The sequence below is a fragment of the Mytilus galloprovincialis genome, chromosome 4, assembly GCF_965363235.1.
Source record: "Mytilus galloprovincialis chromosome 4, xbMytGall1.hap1.1, whole genome shotgun sequence".
NCBI lineage: Eukaryota > Metazoa > Mollusca > Bivalvia > Mytilida > Mytilidae > Mytilus > Mytilus galloprovincialis.
In genome coordinates, this window is record NC_134841.1 from 90,852,188 (window position 1) to 90,877,687 (window position 25,500).

Genomic DNA, 25,500 nt, shown 5'->3' on the forward strand with positions numbered 1-25,500 from the left:
TAATTTTAGACCCTTTGGACCTTAATATAGACCGATTGGAAAACAGGACCAAAAATTAAGAATCTGAATACACAGTTAGATTTGGCATATCAAAGAACCCCAATAATTCATTTTTTGATGAAATCAAACAAAGTTTAATTTTGGACCCTTTTGGCCCCTAATTCGTTGGGACCAAAACTCCCAAAATCAATCTAAACCTTCCTTTTGTGTTCATAAACCTTGTGTTAAAATTTCATAGATTTCTATTAACTTATACTAAAGTTACTGTGCAAAAACCAAGTAAAATGCTTATTTGGGACCCTTTTTTGGCCCTAATTCCTAAACTGTTGGGACTAAAACTCCCAAAATCAATCCCAACCCATCCTTTTGTGGTCATAGACCTTATTTTAAAATTTCATAGATTTCTGTTTACTTATACCAAAGTTATTGTGCGAAAACCAAGAAAAATGCTTATTTGGGCCCTTTTTGGCCCCTAATTCCTAAACTGTTGGGACCAAAACACCCAAATACACTCTCAACCTTTCTTTTATGGTAATAAACCTTGTGTTTAAATTTCATAGATTTCTATTTACTTTCACTAAAGTTAAAGTGCGAAAACCAAATGTCTTTGGACGACGACGACGATGACGCCAACGTGATACCAATATACGACCAAAAAATTTTCAATTTTTGCGGTCGTATAAAACATAGGGGCTTCCTCATCCTAGATGCAGGGCCCATATGATCAGTGCAACAATGTTTTTAGATCAGCTAAAAAACTCAGGTGATGCAGACAATTTTAAGACATCGCTTTAAAACAAATATCAGTTCATAGTAAAATGTTGAAATGTTCCACAAATATTTTGATTTCGTATGCCTATGACCTTGTCTCTGAACTTGTCAGAATAAATCAATATTTAACTGAGTGAACTGTGACAAACAACATGACATGGGGAAGAGAAACCTGATTGACAAAGGACATACAAAATACATCTGTTAATATCAGTTTTCTTTTCCTTCAATGAGGAAAAAAGTACATGTTTTTTCTCACCTGATTTACTCTTATTACTTTTTAAGTTATTGGAAACAAACTATCTTAGTCAGAAAAACATTGAATTATTTCAAAAAAAAATTATAAATAAAATTACACAAATAGTAAAAAAAGCCAATTTTATGAAGACACCTTGCACTGGTATTAAAATGTTATGGTCTTTTTATTAAAGGTTTATACTGATTAAAGACAATCCCTTAAAGTTTGTTTTCTTTTCTTAATCCAATAAATTTATTTGATAGCCTATGATCATCCAGACACTATGTTATATCATCCAGCTTCAGGCCAATACTTAACAGATATGAATGTCCTTTAGATGACTGGACAATAGTTTACACCTTTATAACAGGTTGTGTCTGACTGAAGAACAATAGTTTACCCCTTTATAACAGGTTATGTCTGACTGAAGGACTGATGTTTGTTTGTTGTTGTTTTGATTGTCCAGTGAAGATTATCAAGTAGTTCCCCCGCTGTTTTAGTTTTCCTTGTCAATGTAATATTACTGATATTTTAAAATGTTTTAATGATCACTTTACACTAATGATTAGGATAATACAGTAACACAGCAGGACAATGTAAATAATATCCAGTGTCGTTAACCTGTACCTCAAATTAAAAAATATGGGGTGGTTGTTCAGGTGATAAAAAAAAAGGAAGAAGAGAAAGAGAAAGAGAACATTGATACAGATTATCTTCGGCTCTGGGAACTACTGGTAGAGGAATTTCTCAGCTATAATTTCATCGAAGGGTGATAGCTTTGAGATGGGAGGTATATGAGAAACTTCCTCCAGTTTGAAGGATGGCAATATTTTCCTAGGCTACATTCCTGGATGAATATCCCATATCCTTTGTTTTTCTATTATTTCTTTTGATAAATATCTAAATGTTTTAGTTTGGTTAAAACTTTTGAATTTCACTGATATTTAAAATTTAGTTTGATTCACTGTCAGTATATAAATAAATCTAATTTGTTCTTTAATATTGTTCTTTGTTTGTTTTCTTTCCGAAACCGATCAGTGAATGTATTTATGCATTAGAAATTTTTGGCAGTTGATTCTAAATGTTTTTTATGTCAGTGGTTGTATTAGTGTTATTTGACAGTGGATATTATAACTTTGATATAGTAGAGATATAATTTGACTTACCAGATGACTTGGGAGTGTACAGTCAGTGGATGAAGAAGTATCCAGTTCTAATTGGTCCCTATAGTCCTGAACTAAATCATCTAATCCACCCTGGAATGTGGATAACTGTTTCGGAAGTTTCAGATTTGATCCACATGTCATACATGTATCTGTGTGGATACTTTCCACAGAGTTTTGATTATTATCAGAACTAAATCTTGATCCCGATCCTTTCATTACTTTTGATTGTAAATAGCTATTTGATTTTCGTACTATTTCTAATTGTTTTTCAGCATCATTCTTTGCCTTGTTAGCTTTTTCTACTTTAAGCTGAAATTCCATACCTGATGTTTCAGCAGTTAATGATTTTCTTTTTAAACTTAGAATTGTCTTTTTAGAATTTTCTAAATTTGATTGCACTTCTTCATAAAGTTTGTCCATCTCTTTAAGTTTATTCTCCATTTGCTGTCGTGAAATTTCGGCAAATTCCATTTTTCTTTCTGCAGTTTTCTTTGATTCAATTGCATCCTTAATTGTTTTTTCAATTTCATCTTTTGATTTTTGAACACTTTCTAAATTTGATTGTAATTCAAGATTTGATTTTTCGGAATTTTCCAGTTTTGATTCTGTCTCTGTTTTAGCATCCTCTGTCACACGTAACTTATTTCTGGTCTCCTCCAATTGACCCTCCAAGTCCTTATTCCCCTGCGTTAGTTGGTCATTAAGTTTGTGTACCTCAATATTGTCCTTTTTCAATGCAAACTCACTTTCCTCCACTTGAGCCAATTCATTTTCAAGTCTTTGAATTTTTTCATCCAATTTATCTTTTAATAAATCAAATTGTTCTATATCTTCTTCTGATGTCTTAACTTTATGTTCTAAATCATCAACAGTGTCTAACAATTTCTCTTTTTCCTTTTCTAAAGAATTCAGATTTTCTTTCAAACTTTTTTCTGAAATTTCAGTTTCATCCAGTTTAGTTTGAATTTCATTGAATTTATTTTGCAATTCCTTTAAATCATTGTCAGCTTTCAAAGCTTTAGTTTTCTCCTCAGATAAATGCAACAATAAGTTATCTCTCTCTTTGGTCAGATAAGCTTTAGCATGCTCAAGTTCCAGGATCTTTTCAATGTTTGCTTCACTATGTACTTGGCTAACACCCGAGGAATTAAGTTCATTTCTTAACGTGTTATTTTCTAATTCTAAACTTTCCACTTTGTATTCCATATCTTCCATTGTTTTTTGTACGTCAGACAATTCTTGTTCAACTTCACCAAGACGATTCTCCGCTGCTTTTGCTCGTTTTAACTCTCCCTTGACACGATCTTCAATTTCTTCCAACTCCATGACTCTCTCCATTAATTTATCCTCAGATCCTTCCAACATTTTAATTTTTTCCGATAACTGTCTCACTTGTTTATCAGTTGATGTTAAACTAGACAATTTCTCCGTCAAACTTGTATTTTCATTTTCAAGATCTTGTAAGCGTTCAAACAGTCCAGTGACCTTACCAGGACTGTTTGATCCGTCACATCTTACATCCATAAGATCAATGGTATCAGTTTGTTTATCACAACGTAAGTGGTCAGTCTTACTTTCAGAGATTACAGCCAGGGATTTAACACAGAATTCCTCAACACAAGTGTCATTAAGAGGGATTTCTGTCAACAATGATGGAATGTTATCATTCAGGTCATTCGTGTCAGTTTCTTGATCACCTAATTGAACATCCTTGTTATTATTGTCTAACTGAGCCCTAAGGCCCTGCTCTATCTCTTCAAGTTCAGTCACTCTATCCATTAACTTTATCTCAGCATCTTCTAGTACATCTACCTTTTTACGGAGGTGTGTTAATTCTGCACCTTGATGTTCGTATTTATGTAATTTTTCTAAACATTCCTGCTCGGATGAATCAAGTTCGATCAAGCGTTCATTTAAATCGTCATTTTCCAACTGGACTTGTTGCAGTTCAGTTTCAGTTCTTTGTAAGAGTTCATCTACACGACACTTTTCAGTTTTTATTTCACTTAATTCATTATTTAATTGATCAATCATTTCAGTTTGACCATTAATTCCAGATGTTTCACTTTCCACTAATTCGGTATCAAGGTGATTGGTTTTTAACACTTTGTCAATAAGTTGCCGATTTTCTTCTGCTAATTGTTGATTTTCTTCATCAGCAGCATCTAACTTTTCCATCATTTCTGTTTCAAATTTCTCAAATTCACTTATTTTCTCTGTAAATACCTGTTCCTGTTCTATGTAATTTGCTATTTCTTTCTCTAGATGTTCAATCTTTCTTTCATATTTTTCCTCCATTTCTCTCATCCTTTCTTTCAAGTTTGACTCGTGATCTTCCATTGAATCTAAATGCTCCAGGAGATTTTCCTGTGACCGATGTAATTCATGGATTTTCCCTTCATACTGTACAACAGCATCATTTGAATACCTTTTCCCTTGATTAAATTGTAATTGACTTTTCAATTCTTTTTCTTCACGTTCCATTTCACTAACAGTCTCACTCAATCTAATTTCATTCTCTTTTAATTTTGCAATTTGTTCTTGTAAACTTTCAATTTTTGTATTCTTTGCCTCCTCCAATGAACTTAATGTACTTTCTAAATTATTAATCCTGTGGAGCAAAAACTCAATGGTTTGATTAATTTGAGAATCACCTTTTGATTGGTCAACTTCTGAAAGTTCAAGAGCTAATGATGGTCGGTGTGCATCTGCTTCAGTATCCTGCTCTTCCAATTTACTCTTCAGTTCAATATTACTAAACTCTAAACTTTCTATTTTATCCTCTAAAGATTGTATCCTATTGATATGTTCTTGAGCACTTTTCTCCCAATTAATTCTTAATATTTCCTCATTTTCTTCCAGTTCTGAACATCTCATTGTCAAAGAATCATTTTCAGATTGAAGTTCTGATATTGTGTCGTTTAGATTTTTCTCAAAAGTAACGTCTGCCTCAAATTCCTCTTTCAAATCAAGCCTCTGTTTCAATTCATTGTTTCTAGCCTCCAACTCCTTTATTTTTTCTGTGGATATCAGTTCTGCCTTTCCCAAAATAGTAACCTAAAATAGTCAGGAGTTCAAATATTTAAATGTGCTGTCAAAAACCCTTTCAACAAATATTGTTTATGACAAGTGAAATTGAATAAGGATTATAAACAAGTAAATTATCAATACATTTGATAAACTTAAGTTATTTGATTTTAAGTGGCAATGTCAATACATTTTGCAAATGTGGTGGTTTTTTTTTTTTTTTTTAAATATTTTGATGTTGTAAGAAAAAATTCCTAAATCTTTTATTGAATCTAATGCATTTGTAAGCTTCAGAAAAATTGTCATTAAAATTTTTTTTTTTTTTTCACCAACATGATGGACACAGATTTTGTTTTTGTTTTGAAGTGTTTAATACTGTGTGGTAACATGAAATAGTCTTATTTTTTCTATGCTACAGTTTGTATCATGGCATTTCACTAATGAGTTCATGAGGGTGAAGATAGCTGACATCTTACTTGTTAGACATTTGGTCTAGTAAACAAAAATACTCAGACTGTTTATTTATAAGTCTGATAGACTAAATAAAATAGCTTCAAAGTTTGATAACATATATATTCATAACATTCACCTTCAGGGCGTTGTGAATGTTGTATAATTATTAATTCAAAATTAAGTATTTTTTTCTTCAAATTCTTTAAATTTTTTATAATTTTTTCTTGTATTGACTTTCTATTTTTTCTAATATCTACATTTAATCGTCTTTCCTTGTTCCGACATTCCCTCTAGGAATTTGGTAACAGACAATTTTGAAATGTTTTAATAAAAACTTTATTGAGATACTGAAATAAAATCAGTTTAAGGGGGTACCCAACACGTTCACTAAAATCAATTTGGCTCGTTTAATTTTCATAAAATTTTCACAAAGTATTTACTTTGACCCTTTAACAAAAATATAAAAATTTCTTAAATTTTGAACCAACCGTTTTATCAGAAAAATTACACTGGTTATATAGCAGTTTGATAAACACCAATTTTTATCACTGAGAAGATTAATATTCCCTTTACAACACAACGTAATTAAAACGTTTAGTTGACTTTAAAGAGTTATCTCCCTGTAGTGTTAGGTACCACCTTTAATCAAACTATTTCCTTAAATACAATTTATTAATTTTTAAAGTGTATCTTCATTTTGTCAATAAAATGAACAACAATTTATATTGTGTCAATAAAATGTCATTTTAAATGTTTTTAAAGTAATGTAAATATTGTGTAATATTTTATGTCATAAAAATGATTTTTATTTATGATACATGCATTTATTGAAAGCTTTAAATGATAAGATTAAATCAAATGAATACATGCACACTCAAGCAAAGATATGTTATAATTCATGATGTCATGTTTATGAAGTCATGCAAGATGAATAATGAATTATTACACTAAAATTATCACACAAAACTTATCAGATACCAAACAAGAAACTTAAATTAAGATATGCAGCAAAACTTTTTGACTAGGTCAAATTACACCACAAATCCTTTTTTATGTTTCTCCCACCTAATTAAAAGTTAAATGTATTAACCATGCTCACACATATTTTTCCTTTTTTCTCTCAGAAATCAAATTATTAGCTAACATGCAAAAACATAATGCTAAAAAACAAATAAGGGACTATTTAATGCTATATTTATTTCACACTCTAATTCAATCATTTGATGCTAAAAATATCAACAATCTATTAAAGGAGACTGCGATATATATCTAAACAAGATGCGCTTGCGAGTTCACTACTAACAGGGGTCATGCTGCCCATTGAGCATGCTCCATATATTGTACCTTCTCACTCAGTTTGCTTTCCACCATATCTTTATCTAATATAATTTCCTTCAACTCCCCAATTTTGGATAAATACTCATGAGTCTGTCTCCTAGCGCTATGTTCTTTTTCCTCAGCCTTCAAGGTCCTCTCTCGTAACTGAGATTCGCTCTGTTCTAACTCAGCTAAAGAATTTTCTGTTAACTTTAATTTTTCACGCAGTTGTTTTTCAGTAACATCAAACTGATTAACTTGATCTTGTAAAGATTTATAAAGTGTCATAATTTGGACTAATTTATTTTCATCTTGTTCAAGTTCCTCTTGTCGCACGCTACTGTTATGCAGTTCATTTTTAAGCGAAACATTTCCTGCATGCATTTTGCAAACCTCTTGGCTGAGCATATTAAGATGAATTTTCAGCTGTGACAAGTCACTGGAAGACATGTTCTGAGTGTCAAAAATACGACTCAGTGTGGAATTTGTCTCACGACTCAATGTTTCAAAATCAACACAGTTCTCTGCAAATGCATTGCTATGGTCAGTATTTGACATAAAAGAAAGATTTGCCTCGCCACTTAAGTCCAAACTAGTATTGCTCATATCTCTAGAGGAGTAATTTGAATCAAAAGAACCAGCTCTATGCCTTGGAGAAGCCTCTCCGCCATCTTCCTCGACCTCTTGAACCTGTAATATCAGTGTTAAATTGACAGGTTAGGTTAGTAGGTGTTATACCAAACACCAAATAAACCTCGCCCCAGCATGTATCAATACCCAATGTAATCAATGGATGTTTCATGCCAATGAAATGAATGATAATGATATTGCTCAAAGAGGGTCTAAAGTTAACAATATAATAATAAAGTTTATATCTAACTAGCTTATACAATGTACCTGTAGTAATTTGTAGATAGAAGATGAAAGCAAAGCAGTTTATTTTATAAAGCATAATCGATGGAAGAAAAGCATGAATGCATTTTGTGAATTTTTTGGGAAAATGTTTCTCCTTTTAGTTGATTCTGTATTTATACCCTCTTTTTAGCATTTAAATTATAAAAGAATATAATTATTTAAATAATTAATTACACATCAGATAAAGAAAAGATGTGTTTAAATTATTCACAACAAAAGGTGAGGTGCTTAAATATTTAAAATATTTGAAAAATGGGAACACATAAAACTTATTTAAACAGACATATTTAAAATAAGTAATATGTGTAATTATCTCCCCTTGACCCCATTCACCACAAATATTTAATTCAATAATAAGTTTAAATTTTCTTTAATGAATAGATAAAATTATATGACTTTTCAAATAAAAGTACATATAATATGTACATGAAAAAGACACAATGATACAGCACAAATGAAATTAAGCTTTGAAATATATATTACTGATTTTAATATCAGATGAGCAAATTTAGGAATAATTATGAACCTTTCTAGAAATCTTCAACAGACAATATTTGAAAGTAATTAAAATTAAGAGGGCAAATCTAGAAAGATTGATAACAACACTGAAGTGGGTGACTGATGACAGAAACCTAACAATACCTTAGCTTCCATCACTTCCATTTGTTCTCTCTCTTCCAAAGTCCCATGATGCTTTAGTTTAGTTTCCATGGTTTCTTTCTCTTGCTGTAAAGTAATTACTTTCTGTTGAAGTTCATTGGCAGTTTGCTCTAGACCTTGGACATGCTGAAAGAAAATAATTAATACTATCATTGTTATATATATGTAAGGGAACAGGGACTTGCAATAGTTTGTATTTTAAAAGTTTTCAAAAATCATTTTTTCGTGTTGTGTCATAAATTGATGTCATACTTTGAACATTATTATTCACTGATGTAAGTTAAAAATAGTTAACCAAACTTTATAATAAATAGTATACATTATGTATCGGGTAATACAGTACTTTCAAAAGCTAAATAATTTGAGTACATTAGTATGACAGTGTTCGTCTTAAAAACAAGAATGAGGTTACCTTGTGATCAAAGATAAACCCAATGCAGCACAATGATTTAATAATATCCACTGTTAAAAGAGTACATGAAATATTGTTTTAGGCCATAAAAAAAAATAGGTTTGTTTGCCCAAACGCGACCTACCCAGAAAAAAGCTGCCTACCCAAATTCTTTTATTGTCCTGATTTGAAGAAGTTTTTTTTTAATCAGATAGCCATGAAGACTTATAAACCATAGATACTATAATTTCTTTATGTTGAAAAAAAAAAAAAAATGCCTACCTACTTACCCACTGTCTCAACCTTTGAGTATGGTTTGGGCAAACCAAAATACTTTTAATTGTGGCCTTAACAGATTCTGTCAGTTGAACAATTAGAATCATCCAGTTTTCTACGGTAACTAAGGAGCATAACTCCTAAATGACAAATACCAAAACTATCAAAATAGCACTAGACTTGTATTTTGTGGTCCATGACAATGTGTTCAAATTCAGAAGTGTTGGTTAAGTATTGCACCAATAAAGTTTTGACTATTTACAGGTCTAAGATGGCTGTAAAAGTCTGATGTATTACCAATAGCTAACATTGTGTGACACTCAAGGCGGGTCTCATTGGGGTCCAAATGTGATGTGGGATTGGTCAATTTAAGTTCAGCCTGACATGTGAAAGTCAAATTATTTTGCATGAAACAGAGAGACGAAGTCAGATGTGACATATGAAATTACAAGCACTATTTTTGCAATGATAAGTGGAAAACAGATTTACCATTTAATATCATTCTGTGTTATTTTTAACATATGTTGTTTTTTTGAATTCATTTCCATGTTGTTTACCTGAACTAATTTATCTTTGTCCATGTTCTCAATGTTACTATCCATGTTTATATCAACTTCGCCAGGTTCTTCCAGAATGGTTTCCAACACACCACTCTCATGGTAGCTGTCAGGATTCTGAAAAATAAACATGAGATCATAAGCATTGAACATTTCTAATATAGAATAACTTAAACTGAACTATAGAAAAAACAGCAGCTCTTATGACTTGAAAGTATAAACAATTGTTGATTAACTTTTGTAATGATAGCAGTGGTAAATCTGCAAATGCAAAGAAAATAATTATTGTTAAATACCATGTTTTTGTTAATTTATATATTCCATTCTCTTTGAACACAACAGATGAATTTGGGATCAATTAACATTACCAACACATATTATATTCCTCTCTAGTGTTAGGAAGGGGTTAATTTTTAAAAGACAAAACAGTTTCTTGCAAAAGAACTGTTCAGGTGATTATAGTTTCAGAAAAACTTGGCCTCCCAGATTTTCTGGAATATGATTTTTCACTTTCCTTCATGCTGAATGAAATTATGTTACAGCAATAAAAACCAGACATTTAATTACTGACTAATAGATGTAATATTCTGCATATTGTATCAATTGCATGTTAATCTAACTTCAGCTTCACTATATATTCAATGGATAGTAAGCTACGATTTTCATAAAAGTTACTTTCTAAATCTTAATGCAGGGTTTTGTAAAAAACAACCAGTTAATTAAGTATAAAGTAAACCACAAACCATCACTGTTTACTTTCCATTTAACATTTAGAAGCTTTTTACCTTTTTACACCTGAATTTAATTGATGAAACTTTAAATTTCTTGAAATCATTAACATGAACGGAAATGCACATCTACAAACTAACTGCAGATATCTTTACTTAAAGTCTAAGATTCCAGAGCAGTATTTTTTATAATCTGGTGCCAGAATATTAGAAAAGTATGTAATGTTATGTAATATTTCTGGCATTACATTTTGTTTTAATACGAAAATGTGCTGAGTCAAGTCATCTAAAGCTTATGATCATGAGGAACTTAACATTTATCAGCTTTTACTCATCCTAAATATTTCTTTATGTCAATCCTTAGGATTTTTAAGTCATCTTAAATGAAAAATCTTAAATAAAGTCTGAAATATTCTCTGAAGTTGAAATAAAATAAATATGGAATGTGTCCATGGGACACAGATGATGCCCCCACTAAAATATTATATAAAGTTATAAAGGGAGATTTCGGAAGAACAGTAAAAGTGATGCTACCCAAATGTGTACTTGATCTGAGTTTTGTTGTAATAAGTATTGTGTATAAATTTCATAACATTTGGTTTAGGCAAACTAAAGTATGAGAATGGAAATGATCCAATTGTAAAGGGGCCAAACTCTAGAACAGTAAAGTGACACCACTAAAATTTAAACTAGATATGTGTTTTTTTGTGGTAATAAGCATTATATATTGTGTATAAGTTTTATAACATTTGGTTGATGCTAACTCAAGTAAGGGAACAGAAACAAAAAGTTCCTTGTATATACAACATCTCCTTTGTCTCAACTTCTTTGTTATAGCAAATAATTGTCATTTTTATCTTTTTTTATAAATAATTAGGCTTCACAGTGATAAGTATACTTTCAAAACTTGTATTACATTTGCTACAAACATATTAGAATTTTGAAACTATATCAAGTTCCCTAGACAGAAATACAATACTTAATCAATTTTAGGTGGAAATGTGAGAAAAGCATCAACTTATCTATATTATAAACCATTGCTTAAAAAGTGTCAAAAAGAATTCAAGCCAAGAGATGTCAGAAGGTACATTCAGCTTACTTAAAGTAATCTATTTACCTATATGAGTTCATCTTTTTGGTCTGTTGACCTTTGAAGATGTTAGTTTAGTAGGTCTGATGACCTTTATATTATATTTAATTGTCAACTTACCAAGACCTAACTGGTATTTTGATCTAAACATCTTAATAATAAGATTTTATCATTATAAACAGTGTCAAAACAGGCTAAACAGCTTGGATCAATGAATAAGTACTATACAAAGATATTATATCCTCTTATTTAAACATTTTAAGTTACAAATATTTTGTTTGTTTAGAAATCTCACGTTCTTATGCATAAAGGAAACTGACCCTAGCAGTAATTATATTTCTATGTATCGCCATCGTTTTATCATGAGTGAAACTAAATATGTCCAGATCAGTAGGTATGTACCAGATTAGTTGATGAAGGTAACATAAGTTATATCTACCTTGGAGGGAATATTATAGACAGGAGGTAATATTACCTACATGATTTATGAGAAAAGTCATTGTAGACAGGTTGCAGTAGGTAGAATAGTATTTCAAACTCTGATATCAAAAGAGGGGTTTGGTGAAAAAAATAAAAACATCACACTAACAATTATTTGCTGTATTGTTTAGCATCAAAATTTTAAGGATTTAATCAAGTTGTATTTGACCTTCAATATATGAATAAACTGATCTGTTTGTCTCTTGTAGCAGGTTTATAAGTTTGAAATCATGAAAGGTTAAAAAGTTTTAGGAGATTTCCTATATTTTGAAGAGAAGAAAATCAAAAAGAGATGCAATTGTCCCAAAATTCCAGAAAATCTATGTAGATTTACACATAAATTAATATTTCAAGATATTAAATAAAACATTGTCAGCATAGGTAAATTTACTATTGCAACTTTTGTCACATACTACATGCACTAGTTTAGAAACTACGCAAAATAATGGGGCTTAAAATTCTCAATTACATTCCATTACTATAAAACTATAGCAAAACTGATTGTATGAGAGCTCATTTTGGTGACAATAAAATTTGTCAATTTATCAGACATGAAAAAAGTATTTATAAAACAAACTATAGATTGATTAGGCTTGAAATGTTACGTAATTTTAACAATTGAGAAAAGATGACTAAGTTTAAGCAATAAGAAATGTCACAGTTTATCTCATCTCAAACAAACACAATACTATTTCATTCCTTGTTTACACATTTAAGTTATCTGATTCTAGCAATGTAAAATTCTTCTCATTTAAAAAATGTTTTAATGTAAAACCTTGCTCTTTTCTGCAAAACAAACTTCTTGTTTTCAAATTACATGACCAAAAGCAAAACAACAGAAACATTCTATTAGACATGTTAGATATCCTGCAACATTAAGTATGTACACCTCTGAGGAGCCAAAAATTTCTAGAATTAAACTTTTTTTCTTAACCTGATTTTTTGATTTATAAGACTGTAACAGAATAATTGGTGAAGAAAAAATCATATGGTGGTGCACTTCTTTTTTTGCTACGGCCCTTTGAAAATGCCCAATTTTGATGATTTTCCCATTTTCATTGATTTTTACTTATTTTTGGGCTATTATCATGAAAAAAATCACAGTTCCACAATTAAACTTTTTCTCATACTTTCTATAAAGATGAAGTGGACCAATCTGAATAAATTTTACTTACAAAAACTATAGGTAGGTGTTAATATAAGAAAGTTTTATCATATTTTGACGCTTTTTTGTGTAAAATTTACCATGCTGTCAATTTTGTATTTTTGTGATTTTTCTCAGTTTTAAGAACAAAATGCATATTATTTCAACTTTTTTGTTATAAATGAATGAAAAAAAGACATATCTAAGAAATTTGAAAAGATCAAAATGATATGGGATGTACATGATTCTTGTAAAATCATTTTTTGTATCCCTCACCCATTTTCTCAAAATTTTGGATAAAAATACTGACTTGATTGGTCGTAAAATTTGAAAACTGGATTACGCAAAAACCATTCATTGTAAATACACAATTTTTTCACAGATTTATGTTTGCTTATAATATTTTTTAAATTCATTGATATTTTCCACTTCTATCACATGTTTTGGAAATAATTCAAGAACGAGATTTCAACGAGACTGAACGAGACTGAAAAGTCAGAAGAATACATCCTTAAGTATTACACAGATATCCTGGGGTAAATTTTAAGTCTTTTTATAACAAATTCTCTTCTAAGAGTTAAAAAAATCCTTTGCCTGCTTTCTTAAATCTTCGATCAGATTTGGACTAAAAAAGCCAGCCAAGAATAACAATACAACTTGCTATAAAAATCATCTAATTATAAAAACACAAGTCTACCTTTTTTCCAGACCTTGTGTTTGGGCATAACATAAAAATACAAAATTGATTATATTTTTTCTTGCAATTCACTGCACTTTGCTTCTTATTAAGATCATTTGTAGCAGTGCATTAAATATGGACAAAATCTAAGAGGTGTTCTATACTTAAAAATAGACTTTGGGGCAATTTGGAACTTGACATATTTTATAGACATCTGTATACATAGTGGATGACTATAATTGCCCTCACGATGTAATTCACTTATTTTTGTTGGGTTGCTGTCTCACATCTGTGCTACATATTTAGAAGCATTACTGACATTATAATTATTTAAGTTAAGAATTTTGTGTTAGTAATTTTGTAGCCACAAGGTTATTTTTATAGTAAAATTGTGTAAAACTGACCTGAAAATCCATGTGTAAAAATCACACCATTGTAGCGTAGTATACTGTATGTGTGCCGAGAAATAATTATCGTAATAATTTTGTCAGCTGTCTTTTGTGGTGGGTAATGTTATTATTACAGTTTGTCGATTATTATACTGATACTGTTACAAAAAGACATTTAATGTAGAAATTTAAAATCCTCCTAACATAGGTCAATAATTACTATTGTACTAACGGCCATAGGGTGGATGGTAGATCTTCTCCTTTAATCAAAGTGTTCACCTGTGCTCAGGGCACATTTTTTTCTTCATTTTTCGGTGAAATGTATCACTATTGTGAAATTGAATACTTCATTCTTGTGATGTTTTTTGTATATTTGTCAGCAAATGGTGGTATGATACATATTGATTACAAAGTTGTGTGCATCTGTTAACATGGGGAATGTAAATACACACATATTACATGTCAAATTAAAAATTAACAACAAAATTATTGTTTTGGTAAAGTGTTTTACTCTTTTGTGTTCAAACATGTTAAAAATTTTTGTTAGCTATTATTTTTTAGAAATGTCAACATGTGTATGTACTTTAACTACAACATTACTTCCTTTCCCCCTATGTAACAATATGCAATGAAGTCTTCTGAGAGAGCCAATAAACTCTGATTCAACAATTTACTCATGAGTAATTCATGATAATTATCATCAGTCTACAATTTCTACTGAAAACATGATTTAAGTCAAGAATTAGAATATAAGTTCCATGGGACACCATAGCCCACTTACACCATCAAATTTCTGTGTTCAATGATATATAAAAGTATAATAAAACCTATTTATTCAAACCCTTATTTGGAAAATCTCTTTCAAAAAGTTCATTGTGTAATGAAATTGTGTACTAAGTTACAAGTTCAAAACTTTATCCTGATACAGGAAAGACTAACTAGAGACAGAAAGTTCGATACCATATTCTATAATTCATGGGTATACAAATTTGATAATGCTTACATTACAGTAACAATGGAAGGACCTTTGTGGGTTCAAAACTAAGTGGGTTAAAATGTCCCAAAACACACGATACCATTTTCATAGGTCTGTTACTTTTTCTAAAAGCAAAGTTATAAAAAACTTTTAAAAGAGTTAAAGAGAAATCACTGTTTGTAAAGCACACGTACAACCTATTTTGTAAATTTCCTCAGAACTTGAGAATTATTTTGTTGTGGTATTGTCATGGAAACCGTTTGTCAGACTAGGTTTTTTTCTCAATAATTAATGATCACTTCACTCCCTTTCTTGAGTAAACCTATTTACCTTAGTAACATCAAAGTACACCTGAATCACCTGTTCAATCATCTTAACTTTGAACATCTAAGGCTGCACAGGATAGATAGGAAAGAATAATATTGAATTAGCATGGTGATTTACCCTGGGCATTGATTATCAGAATATGGTATAAACATCCACTCTCTTAAGTGTAATTTCAACCCAGCATTGGAACTTCTGAGATATAAAAATCAATTTGAAATTCCCTGTCATGCATGTTACAATGTTTCATCCCATATATTTTTTAACTTATCAACTCACATTTGCATTCATGTTGTCAATTTACTTTCTCTTTTATATCTCTACTTGGACAGTGTCATTTTAACTCTCTTTATAGAACCCCTTATTATTCCCTAATTTATTTCTTGTCTAGGTGAATCCTGTCCTGAGGTTAGACACACTTATTTACAGGTTGATAATTCCTTATCAAAGTTATCCAATTATTATCTGGTACAACTGGTTCTGTATTTTTACATGATAGTTTTATATGATTATTTGCTAAAAGCCCAGTGGCAAATATTTCATGAATGTTCAGCATGAGAACAAGTTGAACAATAAATAAGTAGCTTCCAGTTAAAATACCCTGCTCTACATGCAGGTTCCCCAACTTTGTACTCCAAGAAAATCAGGAAATGCTGGATATTGAGAGGAATATCTTTTATACAGAAAAAGATTTTTTTGAATATAGTATAAAAACTTAATATGCCCCCTTCGTCTTAGTTTTCATAATTGAATTGTTTTATATTTGTCATTTTAGGGCCTTTTAGAGATGACTATAAGTATGAGTTTTAATCCTAGTTGAATGCTGTACTGTGACTAGACTTGCTACAATTCCCTTTCTGTTACTTCTCTCTTACTAATTTATATGTTTACTGATAAGAGCCAGTCCTCCTGCAGATGTCAGTATAATTGTAATCTCCTAGTTATAGCAGTAAAATTATTAAAGGGGCAAAATTAAAAAAAAAAAAAAGAAAAAACATAATTAGGAAGGGACATGTAGCAAGTCTATACTGTGACCTATAGCTGTTAATTTCTGAGTCCTTGATCTCTGGTGGATAGTTATCTCATTGGTAACCATACCATCTTCTTATTTTCATATCTTCAATGCTATAATCTATTACAATTGACAGAAATCATTTTCTAGTAAAATATGTCAAATATTTGTTACAAATTGTAACTAATTTGTCACCTTCAAATCAATCAAAAAATATATATATATATATATATCTATATGTTGTTTACAATGTGGTAAATTCTGTGATACATGTCAACAATTTAATCAATCAAGATAAATTACTACTAATACAACAACTGTGTCACACATAATTTGTAGCACACAAACTTACACTTTGACAAATTACATCTATGCATGTGCATTCGTTTTTTGCTTCAATAAATAAATCATTTTTTAATTTAACATATGTCCTACAGAACAAGTGTAGATAGTTCCTGATATGAAATATGAAGATTTCCCTTCATTTGTTATACATATGTTAGCTTCACAAGGTTAATGTTCAGTTAGTACATTCATATAGAAATTTAAATGTTTCAGGGGACATACAGTACAAGGAGGATTCTTTGTTTTTGTATTCCTAAAGTGCATCCAATTTTGATGTATTATTCTCTCCAAAAAAGGCATTTTCAACTGATTTTTATAGTTTGTTCTTACGTTGTACTGTTATACCACTGTCCCAGGTTAGGGGAGGGTTGGGATCCCTCTTAGACATGTTTAACCCCACCACAGTTGGATGTATGTGCCTGTCCCAAGTCAGGAGCCATGAAATCCAGTGGTTGTCATTTGTTTATGTGTTCCATATTTGTTTTTTTTATATAAATAAGGTCGATAGTTTTCTTGTTTGAATTGTTTTACATTGTCATTTTGGGGCCTTTTATAGCAGACTATGCAGTATGGGCTTTGATCATTTCATTGTTGAAGGCCATTCGGTAACCTATAGACTATAGTTATTAATTTCTGTGTCATTTTGGTCTCTTGTGGAGAGTTGTCTAATTGGCAATCATACCACATCTTCTTTTCAATATTAGTTTATAGGATTGTAGTTCTTTATCCATTAAATTCAATTCCAACAAAAGCATCAAATTATTTCACAACTTTTCTTATATTTGTTACTCTAGCATTTTTGGTTTTACATCAGCAGAACCCTCTTTGAGAAAAATTAGATTTTGGTAAAATCAGAAAATAAAGCTAAAATATGTATCTACAAATTTACTTTGACAGATACATATATCATCAGTGTGCACTTTTCACTTTGTTTTTAAACTATAATCAAAGTTGTTCAAAATTAAAGGAAATATTTCTATGTTATAAGAGATTAATTCAAATCTTAAAGATAGTTTAGAATGTGAACTATACTGGCCTAAAAAGATTACATGCTACAAGGCAATAAACAATAGTCTTTTAGTGATATTGAAACTGCCTAGGTTTTTGGTTTATCAAGGTAGGGGTATACAAGCTATAAAGTCTATCCTAAAAAAATGTTTATTACATCTTGTGTAAATATATATCAGTAATTTATGATATAAAATAAATTGTTTTTATTTGAAAACTCTCCCATTTTGTTTGATTAGTTAATCCTTGTTTTATTACTTGTCAAAAAAAGATTTTAATAAATGAAAAATCATGGGTGATATAATGTATCAGTCCTAGTGTAGGTCTCATACATGTTTGTATCCATAGTACGGAACTCTTCAATGTTGGAAAGTACTGAAAGATAATGGTGCATAAAAGAAGTACAGCCAAAGTCTCAGTTCATTTCTATCAATTCAAGATAGTCCCAACAATTTGTTCCTATTCCAGACCTACTTGAAACCTAAACAAATCTGAAACAGCCAGAATTAAGAGGCCTTGAATGGAGCACTTATTTGTCCTAACATTGACTAATTATATATATAATTGATCCAAACATTGACCGATTGGTTCAATTAACATTGACCAATATTCTGTTGGTGCATCAACATAAGAGACATTGCAATGGTGTAGTTCATTTATTAAGTAGACATATAGGTAAATAATTGCCATGATCTGGCCTGTATAGCAGACACATCAATTTAATTACGACTCATTAGACATGGTAATTCATGCACAAAACCATGAGTAATTAGTATAATTAAAATTATGCAAATTGGAAAGAAAAGTTTCTAAAAATAACCTATAAAATCTAACATTACAATGCCAGTGGTTTATCATCCAATTTTAAGCAAACATTTATATCAATCCTTTATACTTGAAGATTGAATTCAAGTATTTATCATTTCTAAAGAATTTCCACTTTCCCCTCCCAATAAATACATAAATGTGAATAAAATTAAAATGAAGTCAATAACTTCTCAAAAGTGTCAATATTTTGTGTACATATTAAGCAGCTTAAGAGGGAAGGGAAAATCTTATAATACACTCAAATTCTCCTAAAAATATTGTATGTAAACAGGAAATTAAATGGACACGAGCAATCGTCCCTTCCTAGAAGTGGTGGTGACATTTAACCAGAGGGTCTGACAGATACGTGATGAATGACCTGTGTAATTATGGAGGTATGGTCAGGTAAAAGTGTCCTTAAGGTCCAATCAACAACATGGTGGACAATTTTATGTTTGTACAGTAATTTGTCTACCTTGCCATGAGCAGAAAAAATAATCTGTATACTACTATCTGATCAGAACAACACATTTACACATATGTTAGTAGAATTTAATGACTACAGTTCTCTTTGAATCTACCTTTCCTATCAATTTTACTCTTTTTTCCAATGTTTGAGTAATAAAATTCCAAAAAGGAGATTGTCATCAAAAAATGAAATAGGCTTGTATGAAGCTGTTTAAATAAAGGTAGATTCATACAGATCCTTTGTCATAAATGCATAAACGTTGGGGTATTATGATATTTTAAAATGTTCAGCTAAGGCCAACTAAAATTAATTAGTAGATTTTCATCCAAATTTTTGAAAATAATGGGGCGGGTGGGAGGATTTTATTTTTTAAATTTTATTTCATATGAAACCCTTTTGCATGTTTTTTGACAAGTTCCTCATATATGCAAGTGTAATACTAAGCTTATATCATGTATTGTTAAGGCCGTACAGTGACCTATAGTTGTTAATGTCTGTGTCATTTTGGTCTTTTGTGGATAGTTGTCTCATTAGCAATCATACCACATCTTCTTTTTTATATACACAAGTATGAGGAATCTTACATAATTTTTCAAATCCTTAAATAAATATATCTAATTGTGGCTTTAAAAAAATAACAACAAAAACGTGTGAGAAATACTCTCTTCAGTTAGACTACCTACACCAAATTTATTTGGGTTTCTAAACAATGATTTGTATTCCCTTAAAATAAAGCAAATGCATTGGTATGCAACACAATTATTATGAGTACAGAATAAAATGAAAACTCAGAGAGTGTTGAAAATAATAGGGTTGGTACTTTATATGCAAGATGAAAATATAATTATCATGCATATGTAAAACATAAACTTAATAATAAAAAAAGTTGTTGTTTAATGACTCTTTTTGGGTGTATTGGAACATTTGCTGTTTGTCAACATAAAAAGACAGCCATGGGTAAAATCAAAGGGTTTGCATAAATAAAATGCATATGTTAGTCGACTTTTTAAATTCAATAAACGGTCATAAATCTGACAAGTTCGTGCTTGTATTTCAATATCTATAATCCAGTCATGTTTTCTGTATCAATAGTTTCCACGAATCTTGCGCTTTGGGTATCATTTACAGTTTAAAGGAGTAGGTCCGGTAAGGGCCGATTTTGGCCTCAAATTTCAGGTTCATCTAACGAAAGATTTTGGACACTTTTTAAACACTTTTAAAGTGTCTATTTCAATTGATTTGATTAGTTTTTTGGAAAGATTTTAACTGATTGAGTCATTAAAAACGCTCCGATTCAAGCTTAAATATGAAAAATCTATCAAATATGCCAAATAACGTCACTTTTCAGTGGGTTTTTGTCAAAAATGAAAGTGGCCGCATCCGTGTTCATCCTCAACCTTTATATATGTTATGTATTATCGTCAAATACAACTTACATTTCAATATTATGAATGAACACGAATGCGGCCACTTTCATTTTAGACGGAAACCGTCTAAAATTTAACTAAAATGCACAAATTGTGAAGATTTCAGTAATTTAGCATGACTTAATGATGCAAGAACCCGATATATATGTACATTTGTATTGTCAAAAACAGCCTATATTTATGTAGCAGAAGCATTCTACTTTCCAATAAATAACCAAAAGATTACAATTTCACAATTTTGTAAAACTGCTATATTTTGGGGCCAAAAAGGGGTCTTACTGAACCTACTCCTTACCTGAGACAAAGTCATTGCATAAATAAAAAAGTCCGCAGTTTTCTAATCACAGAAATTTGTGACATACCGCGATTTGCAGTCTTGGAAACAGCGTGTTTCTCTTGACAACAATATTTCACGTCATTCTCGTTATCAATCTTTACTCTCGGAAGATGATGTTGTCATCATAGAGCAGCGGAAAGGTCGACTTAATCATTTTTGTTAGATTTACTTGACGTACAAAACCGAAATTTGAAACAGGAAGCTTTGAGGATGAAACGAAATTTTAACGGTTACCGGTAACGGGAATGAACGAAATCCGGAAATCGTAAATTTTATAAAATAAAAAAATTCGGGGCGGGACGATTTCAGAGGGGCGGGCGGGGATGAAAATCTATCAATTAATTTTAATTGGCCTAAAACTGTTTGCCTGTCAAATTACGAAAAGTTTCTTTAATATATATATACATACTTCTATCCTATACAGCTTCATCCCTTAAATTAAGTATGTTAATTCAGTGGTGTTTATTTTAGCTGATAATCTCAAACTAAGATTTGGAAAGCGTAACAAGATGTTTGTTTATAGACATACTTCTAATGTCCACTTGTATGGTTAGAGATAAGTCATACCCCACATATCCACTCTAAGTTATCTCATGTTTCCTAGGTTAAGTCAATAATCGGGGACTACAGAAGTCCATTATTAAACTAGCCCATTTCATCATAGGCCAGTCACAGATTGATTCGTCGTAAGATTGATTCATCAAAGAGACTAACTTATTTTATATACCCAATATTAACTGTCTCAATATAATGATTGCATACAATTGAAACCAGGTTCTAAAACTTAAAACTATAATTACAATTAAAGGGGTACAGTCAATCGTTCAGTCAATGTCCAAATTTGGATCTTTGAATTTCTATGATATACTTTTTATACCAAGAAAAATTGTTTTTGGTAATTAAAGCTTTTCAATTATTCCTTCATATTATATTACTATATATATATATAACAATCAATATCTGCTATTTGTACAACTAACATTCAATATCTGCTATTTGTAACAATAATCTACTGTTAAGTTTTCAACTGACTGACTTATAATATCAATTTCTACTTATATTCTTTATGTTTTGTCTATGTTAAACAAAAGATTTAGTTACTGTTAAAATCAAACAGAAAATTTTCTATTCCAAATTAAAGACAGTTGAAACTTTCAATCAAAATATAAAAATGCATTCATATTTTTTTGCACTATATGAGTAATTGTTTTGCAATGTATAAAGTTTCAATATTATGAAACCCACCCAAAATCATTAAATCCAGAGCTAAAGAGTAACCCAAACATCAGTCAAAATACAAGCCATTTTTGTGTAATTTGTTTCAAATTATCACAATAGAGTTCAGAGTTATGGTAAAAATTACACTTAAATGCTTAACAACTAATACTGTTTTACAAAGGTTGCCATGGAATTAAATTGTCAAAAAATCATTTTAAAATTACCCTTATTTTCAACAGCTGAATAGTTCATCTATTATTTTCCTACAAATTATTCTTTTCAAATATTTTTTTTTAAAGTTCTTTGCTATTTAAGACTTACAAATTTATACATAATAACATTTTTCAGTACTATTCTATTTCATCTTTTTAACTATGAATTTAAATCCCTCTGAATGATCTTAAATTCTTTCTATTCAAAAAAGAAAATAATAAAAGATTTGTCTAATAATAGTAACACCACATGGTTATCATTTAATAAACAACATATTTGTGATGCACCAATCTATACACACCTGAACAAATATTACAATTGCTGCATATCTGGATAAAAATTATTGGCTAAAACATTGAATTATTGAAGAAAAATAACAAACCTGCTGCTAATATATAAAATATTCCATAAATAAATCTTCAGAGAGAATATATTTATCCTGGAAAATCACATTATTAGAAAACAATAAAGTTGTTATAAGATATCCAGGTATGAAACTGATTGCTTCCTACCAGCTAGAGATGTTCATTTCTCTTATCTCTCTACCATTCGAATGGCATAAGGGGACGTAATTCTAGAAATGACCTAATTTTACCTGGGGAAATTAACAACATTATTTATCATTTTCAGCTTGATTGAAAGTTAGTTATACTAACAAAATACCTGACATTTAATTAACGTATTTTTTACATAAAACTGATTAAATGGTGATCAGATTAAAAAGATAATTATTTCGTGATAATTGTGTATTGGGTAATTGTAGAGAATTACTTACTTAAACTAAATAAGAAGTATTTAATCTTGTTAACGTAAATAGGGATTTAAGACATAACTTTTATTACTTTTCTTTTTAAATTGACTTTCAGGTTTAATGGATATATCTTTAAAGGTGACAATGAATTATATTACATTGTCAATATTGATATTATTCATTTAAAAGTTGAATTGTCAATTTCACAGTATATCGCTTTCAAAATTTCTTTCAGCCATGTATTCTGTTAGTTTACTCTCAGTTGGTTAATATTATTTAAACATGTCTGGCTGAAGAATTAGTGAAATCATCCAAAAATCTGATGTAATATTGTATAAATCTTGTACCAGTTATATGTTGATTTAACCAAATCTGTTATAATTCCTCTTAAAATTTCTGTGTATTACTGTTTCTCTTTTGGCCTTTTTTTCCTTCCCTTTTTGCGATGGCCTGGAGAAGATCATTTTTGTCTTTTGAGTTTGAATGTTCCTTTGGTATCTTGAGCCTCTCATTTTAAAATCTAAACGTCATTTCATTAATTTAATTTTATTACTAGATTTTCTTATATTAATTTTATGTTTTAAATCAATTCATGCATACATGTATATTCAATTAATTATTTATTTGTTTATTAATTTTTAAGTCCATTTTAAAAGTTTAAAAAATATGTATAATAGAGAAAATGTGGTATGATTGTCAATGAGACAATTCTCCACAAGAGACCAAAAACACAGAAATGAATAGCTATAGGTCAACGTACAGCCATCAACAACGAGCAAAGGCCATCAAATAAATTGAATTTTCCACATCCTATATTTGTTTGTATGTTTGGGTCCTTGTTATAGAGAAGATTTATGTTAGTAATTATAAAGTAATTAGTGCACAGATTCTGTGTGGTTCTGAAACTAATGGGGAAATAATGAAATACCAGTAGCAAAAGTGATAAAAAAATACAACAGATACCCCTTCCCTCTATGAAAGCCAGGATGTCAGGAATATTTCAGGAAATAGAAATACAGTAGTTTAAGTGTTGATTAATGATCATCTGCAGACAATAGCTGCTGTAAATCTGCCTGAAATACCTACTGGTAAACATTTACTGAAGGTACTGAACTGAAAATTAGAAAAACAAACTTTTCTTCCATAGATGGTAAGACTTAATCAACAATATCAGCATATGATATTTTCAAAATCAGTGACAAACATTTCATGGGTACTGGTTAGATAATAAAAGTCTCCCATCATCCCAACCCCTTCAATATGCATGATTTCAAAATACCAGTTACTCTATCTAGACCTACATTTTACTAATGTTACAACTACGTGTTAACATCCTGAAGTTAAAAACACACAGGAAAAAAGTCTACTGAACAGTGAGGAAGAAGAGACAGTATGATTGCCATTGAGACAACTATCCACCTGACCATAGTCTGGCTCTGTCCACTATCTGAACTAAAGATCTCTAACATCAACATATAAATATATCAATAAAGATCGTATCTACACAGTATAATTATAACTAATGACTAGTTACTACAGTACTAATGAGATAGTTTACACTAATGGTAGACATATGTTATCTACATTACACTAATCAACTCTCTGTAACCATGCCAATTTATATATCTTCTTTTATAATCTTATCTTTCCATCTTTCTAACTGTTTAACTATCTGTCAACATTTTCACCTTATATTTTCTTACTTTTCTTTAGAAAAAAAATTCAGGTAGATTTGTTGAAAAAGTTTATATCTATTATCCTTACTATTTTACTGACAGTTATCCTCTTTGAGCCAGTAACTAAATGCACAACATCTATTTGGACAATCTCCACACAAAAAGTTGAAATAGCAAAACAAGCACAAAAAGCCACACACAAATACATGTAATATTGAAGTTATATTGACCTACTCATATATAAAATGATTATAGTAAGAACATGAACATATATGTACCTCTCACAGCATCAGACGAGTATTGAAATTAAATAAATTACTTTTACTGGTTACAGACTTTTACTGGTTACAGGGAGACAGACCATGGGTTAATTAGTCCATTTTAATATTTTCCACTTCTAGATAGATTTGTATGTTTTTAAACACTATTTTCACTGAAAGCTTCATGTCTATTATATATATATATAGTCAAAACTATAAGGACTGAAAACATATAACAGGCTATTAATTGAACTTGGAATTATTTTTAATTATGGAATTTGCTTGATTTCTTGTTATTGAAATTTTTAATAAATTTCATGTTTATTCTGTACTGAAATGTTCTGTGCTGCGCACAACACTTTCTATTACAAAGAAAATAATATATTTTCAATAGAA

General features: G+C 30.2%; 1 protein-coding gene across 8 annotated transcripts in view; it reads right to left on the minus strand.

Moving 5' to 3' along the window:
- LOC143073368 (uncharacterized) overlaps nucleotides 1-25,500 on the minus strand; it is an 85,942-nt gene that overhangs the window by 36,121 nt on the left and 24,321 nt on the right. For 4 of the 8 annotated variants that reach the window (XM_076248854.1, XM_076248853.1, XM_076248855.1 and 1 more), the window contains exons 12-15: nucleotides 9,772-9,888; nucleotides 8,530-8,673; nucleotides 7,000-7,662; nucleotides 2,176-5,232 (exon numbers count right to left, since the gene is read on the minus strand). In XM_076248854.1, coding sequence (XP_076104969.1) covers nucleotides 2,176-5,232; nucleotides 7,000-7,662; nucleotides 8,530-8,673; nucleotides 9,772-9,888 — 3,981 coding nt within the window. Of the gene's footprint in view, nucleotides 1-2,175; nucleotides 5,233-6,999; nucleotides 7,663-8,529; nucleotides 8,674-9,771; nucleotides 9,889-14,296; nucleotides 14,324-22,799; nucleotides 22,981-25,500 lie in introns of those variants that run through there. The other 4 variants (XM_076248859.1, XM_076248858.1, XM_076248860.1 and 1 more) reach the window with 4 other exon arrangements.